Source organism: Helobdella robusta (genome assembly GCF_000326865.2).
Source record: "Helobdella robusta unplaced genomic scaffold HELROscaffold_54, whole genome shotgun sequence".
NCBI lineage: Eukaryota > Metazoa > Annelida > Clitellata > Rhynchobdellida > Glossiphoniidae > Helobdella > Helobdella robusta.
The window spans coordinates 740,140-745,274 of record NW_008705287.1 but is presented as its reverse complement, the minus strand read 5'-3'; the positions used below and the strand labels follow the sequence as shown (position 1 = coordinate 745,274).

At 34.6% G+C, this 5,135-nt stretch overlaps 1 protein-coding gene across 1 annotated transcript in view; it reads left to right on the top strand.

Annotated features, from left to right (window-relative positions):
• The window catches only part of HELRODRAFT_86826 (hypothetical protein), a gene marked incomplete at both ends in the record, with an annotated part of 25,121 nt that extends 22,773 nt beyond the window's left edge, over positions 1 to 2,348 (top strand). The window contains 4 exons of the mRNA XM_009028224.1: positions 1,013 to 1,128; positions 1,273 to 1,450; positions 1,685 to 1,864; positions 1,977 to 2,348. Coding sequence (XP_009026472.1) covers positions 1,013 to 1,128; positions 1,273 to 1,450; positions 1,685 to 1,864; positions 1,977 to 2,348 — 846 coding nt within the window. The remainder of the gene's footprint in view (positions 1 to 1,012; positions 1,129 to 1,272; positions 1,451 to 1,684; positions 1,865 to 1,976) is intronic.
• Between the last annotated feature and the right edge of the window lie 2,787 nt (positions 2,349 to 5,135).

Genomic DNA, 5,135 nt, shown 5'->3' with positions numbered 1-5,135 from the left:
ATAACAATGTTATCACCAACAATATTGATGATGTAAACAACAATCATACTAATAGTGACAACTTCAACAACAACAATAACAACAACAGTGCCAACACTGTAGATACCAATGCTACAACCCACAGCGCAAATATCAGTTGCAATTGGAACATCATCAATAGTGACAACCCTAACAACAACATCAACAACACCAACATCAACAACAACAACAACAGCATGAACAATAACAACAACAGTGCCAACACTGTAGATACCAACGCCACAACCCACAGCGCAAATATCACTTGCAAATGGAACATCATCACAAGAAGCAAGAAGAACCACAGCGATGATAATAATAATAATAACGTTAAAAATAATAATAATAATAATGTTTTTAAATATTGTCAAAATAATATTAATAATATGTAGTTAATTAAATAAATTAATTCGCGCTTCTCGGCTGAGCGTTGATATTTACCTTAACAACCATAATATAAACAATCTTGCCGTTAAAAATTTAAAAAAATTTTAAAAATCGCGTTTTATATTGTTTATAGTTATTAAATTTACTTTATTGGTTTTCTGTTTTAATTAAATAATTTATATAAATTAATAATTACTTGTTCCTTTATATCAAATATCTTACATACCTTATATATAATGCACTGAAGATGAGTTATTTATAACTCGAAATAGCCATTTGCAAATTTATTTAATAAAAATTTAAAAAAAAAAACAATAAAATGTCTAATTTCTCGGAAATTAATAAATTAAAAAGAAATATGAAAAAGTTGAACAATGTTGAAAGTAGTGTTGAATTTTTGAAATGTTGCGTTAACAACAGTCTGTTATCAAAATATATACACATATATATATATATATATATATATATATATATATATAATTATGAAATTAGACCAGCTTGGTGTGTGACATGTGATGGAATGACAAAAATGGAACTTGATAATAATGTTGTTGACGATGAAGATGCTGCTAATGATGATGATGATAATTTTGAAACAACCACTTAGATTGCAGGCACTCAAGGATGGGACAAGGGAATTGATTACATTCGAATGGATGGTTCAACCAGTGCACAGAACAGACAGGATTGGACCAACATGTTCAACGATGAATCCAATCAACAGTCTGCTTTGCTTCCATTAATTTTCATTTCGCCTGTCTTCAAAGTTTTTGCTAACTAATTTTATGACCATTGAAACAAATATAACTTTTCTTACATAAATATTTTATTACTTTATATGCTTTATAATGATGTTCCCGACGACAGAGTGCGACTGTTCTTGATATCAACGAAGGCAGGCTCACTTGGGATCAACCTGGTTGCAGCCAACCGAGTCATCATATTCGATGCCTCCTGGAATCCAACACACGACGTCCAGTCCATCTTCAGAGTCTACAGGTTTGGACAGACGAAGCCTGTCTATGTCTACAGATTTCTTGCGCAGGTCTCTTCGTCTTCTACTCTTGTCTCATTTGTTTCGTTTATGTATCGCGAGTGCTGGACGATTTCATTAGTTTTAGGATTTGTGTTTCAATGATTAGTTCTATTTTGGGGGATTTCCATTTTCAGTTCTAATTTCTTTGAATGGATATGAATGAAATTTGACTGGTTGACATCAACGATGACGGCGGGGATGAATGGATGGATGGATGCAAATATGTAAATGAAATTGTTGTAGGGGACGATGGAGGAGAAGATCTACGAGAGGCAGGTGATGAAGCAGTCCCTGGCACAGAGGGTCATCGACGAACATCAAATTGAGCGCCACTTCACGTCAGCTGATCTTAATGAGTTGTACAATTTCAAACCTGACGTATACAATCCCAACAATGAAAATCCCACTCCAAAGTTACCACAAGTCAGCTGTTCCTCAGAATTATGATAATTATTTTAGTAATAATATTATTAGCAACTACAATTTGGATGTTGAATGTAAAGTAAGAGCGGCAGACGATGTTTGGCACCTGCAGGATAGGTTGCTGGCCGAATTGATGACCGACTGCAAGGAGTGGATCGTGCAGTACCACGAACACGACTCCCTCCTCGAGAACAGGCCTGAGGAGGAGCTGACCGAGGAAGAGAGGAAGGCTGCGTGGGAGGAGTTCGAGCAGGAGAAGAAGGGGGTCTTCACCAACAGACACAACCCTCTTTATTCAAGTCTGTATTTTTTCAGTTGCTCTCTCTTTCTCTCTCTCTCTCTTACTCCCTCTTTCTCTTATTCCTCTCTCTTTAACTCATTTCTCTCTCTTTTTCTCATTCCTCTCACTCTCTCTTTCTCTCATTTTCTTTTTCTATCATTCTTCTTTCCTCTGTCTTTTTCTCTTTTTTTCTTTTTCTTGTAAATTAAACGGAATAATGTTTCTATTTCCAAACTAAAAAATTTATAAACCTCTAAAAATCAATTATCATGATCGATGGATGAATATGGCAGGTATATTGGGTCAGACGAATATGTATGGTGACATGTACGCATCTTCAGGCAAGTATGTACCAGATGTGCAGAAGTTCATCCAAGCCATGTATATGCAGGTCTGTGACATGGAGTCATCTCCTTCTTCGTCCTTGATTCCACTCTATATCGTTGTCATTTTTCATTTCAAATAATTCTGCCCATCAATTCGTTTCGTGTCATATTGGTTGGTTGGTTGGCTCTTCTTTCTTAGCTGCACGATCGTACGAATATGCAGGTTCCCTGTTTGCCAACTCATGCTACTTTTCAGATGTTACGATCAATTTTAGGAATTTTATTATAATCATTGTTGTTGCTGCTGTTGTTGTTGTGGTTGTCGTCATCATTATTATAGCACCTGTTGTACTCCTTCAATAACAACACGACCAACAGTACCCGAACCTCTCTCAAGATGAGCTGACAGAGAAGGCCAACCTGTACATGCAGTACCAGATGGCCCAGCAACAACAACATCAGAGGGCCCTTATGCAGGTTTCTTTCATGTGCCTTCTCCATTCGTCCGCTCATCCACACTTCCATCTCTCCTTCTATTTATTTTTCTTTTCCTTATTTGCTTACTGGATTTATTGATTGATGAGAATATTTTATTCATTTTTCATTCACCCATCGCCAGCAACAGATGGAGCATGAAAGACTGCTGAGAATGCAGCAGGAGAGCATGAAGCAGAGGTTGGCTGCCCTCCAGCAGATGGGCCCCATCACCATCGATGACAACGACAACCCTTCTTCATCCAATTAATTGAATTGAATTAATTCATTCAATTAACTAACTGATTGATTGATTGATTGATTGATTGATTGATTGATTGATTGATTGATTGATTGATTGATTGATTGATTTATCAGCCAATCAATGCGGACTAAACTGTTTATATCAAACTACTATGTTCATTGTTGTTCTTGGTATTATTGTTATTGCTGTTTTTGTTTATTTTTATATTCTGTTCGTCATATTTATATGGCGGGTGATTTGTATTTATTTGTCAGTTGTTTGTTGTGTTTCTCAAACAGATGTCTTCTTGTCATTTATGTTAGGATTTTTATTAATGCTAATCATTATTTTCATTATTATTCTCATCATCCGAGTAGTCTTAGTACTAGATTTCATAAAGGTAGGCACGTACGACGAATGAGCGAGCTACATGGGAACACGTTTGATAGATAGGAGAGTGCATCCAGAAACATCATACATTCTTTATTATCTCCTCTTGTCTTATTGTATTTGTACTGTATCGTATTGTCGTCTTCTGTTACAATTGAACGATTCGTTGTATGTGTAGGAAGCTGAATGGTTGATTGATGGTCGATTAATTAGTTTGTTGGTTAAGTAGATAGGTAGATAGATAGGGGGAGAGAGAGGAAAGAGAGATATGAATTGATAGATAAATGAATAGATAGATAGATAGATAGATAGATAGATAGATAGATAGATAGATAGATAGATAGATAGATAGATAGATAGATAGATAGATAGATAGATAGATAGATGAAATAAGCACGTTTATAAGGAGTGAAATAATTATGTGCTTTGCAATTAAATTATATGATAGAATGGGAAATGGATAAATTAATGAGGAGTAATGACGGTGGCGATTGTTGGTGAAGGGTGATTATGATGGATGGGAAATAGATAAATGATGGATAGATGAATGATGGATAGCTAGATGGATGAATGAATGATGGATGTTTTTACATTGAACCTGTGGAAACTTGCCTCCTGAAACGGAATATTTTTTCGTCTGTTTTTATTTTCATAGCTATAAATATTCTATCGTTACTCCTCGGCGTACCGTCGTCGAGTGTAAATTGTTTTATTTTTCTGACTTTTAAAGATTTATGTAATTATAAGTTTTTTTGTCGTCGCAGGATAATTGTCATGGTCTTGTCATCGTCATCATGATTGAAATTAGAACGTGGGTTGACTGGTCAGAAGATTTATATTTCAATGTACAATTTAAGCTTCATTCATATCTTCGTTCGTGTTCGTGTTTTAACTCAACCTATTTATTAATTATTATTATTATTTCCACACTTAAAATTATAATGAATAAATTTTTCATACTGATGTATAACGAGCTAATGGTGATAATAATTAATATGGTTACTATTTGTTTTGTTCGTTATGATTAATTAACTAATTAATTGACGTGGTACGATTGTGAATGTTGGCGTGGAATAATTATTCATTCATTCATTTGTTAATTTTTTTACTACTACCGCACTAGTTTCTTTTATCGTTGTAGCTTTAGGCCAATCATTTTTCATTTATGTATATATTATATAATATATATATATACATATATATATATGTATGTATGTATGTATACAAAGAAGTATTTCAAAAAGAACAATGTGAATAAATCTTTTTTTGTAAAGTTCAGTAATTTATACATTTGTGTGTTTGCATATATATATATAAATTATATATGTATGTATGTATATCATCATCATCACGTACGTTTATAGGCGCTCAACCCTGGTAGGCTAACCGTCCAGTGTTCGCTCCAGAGTTTTGTAGATGAAAGCCACGGGTTGACCTTGTCGCATGATCACGCACATTTAACCGTTTTTTCCATTCTTCTCTATTCTAGGTCAGTTCTGGTTTCAGGTCTAGTGCCCTCATGTCCTTTGAGAACACTTCTTCTCAAGTGAACTTGGG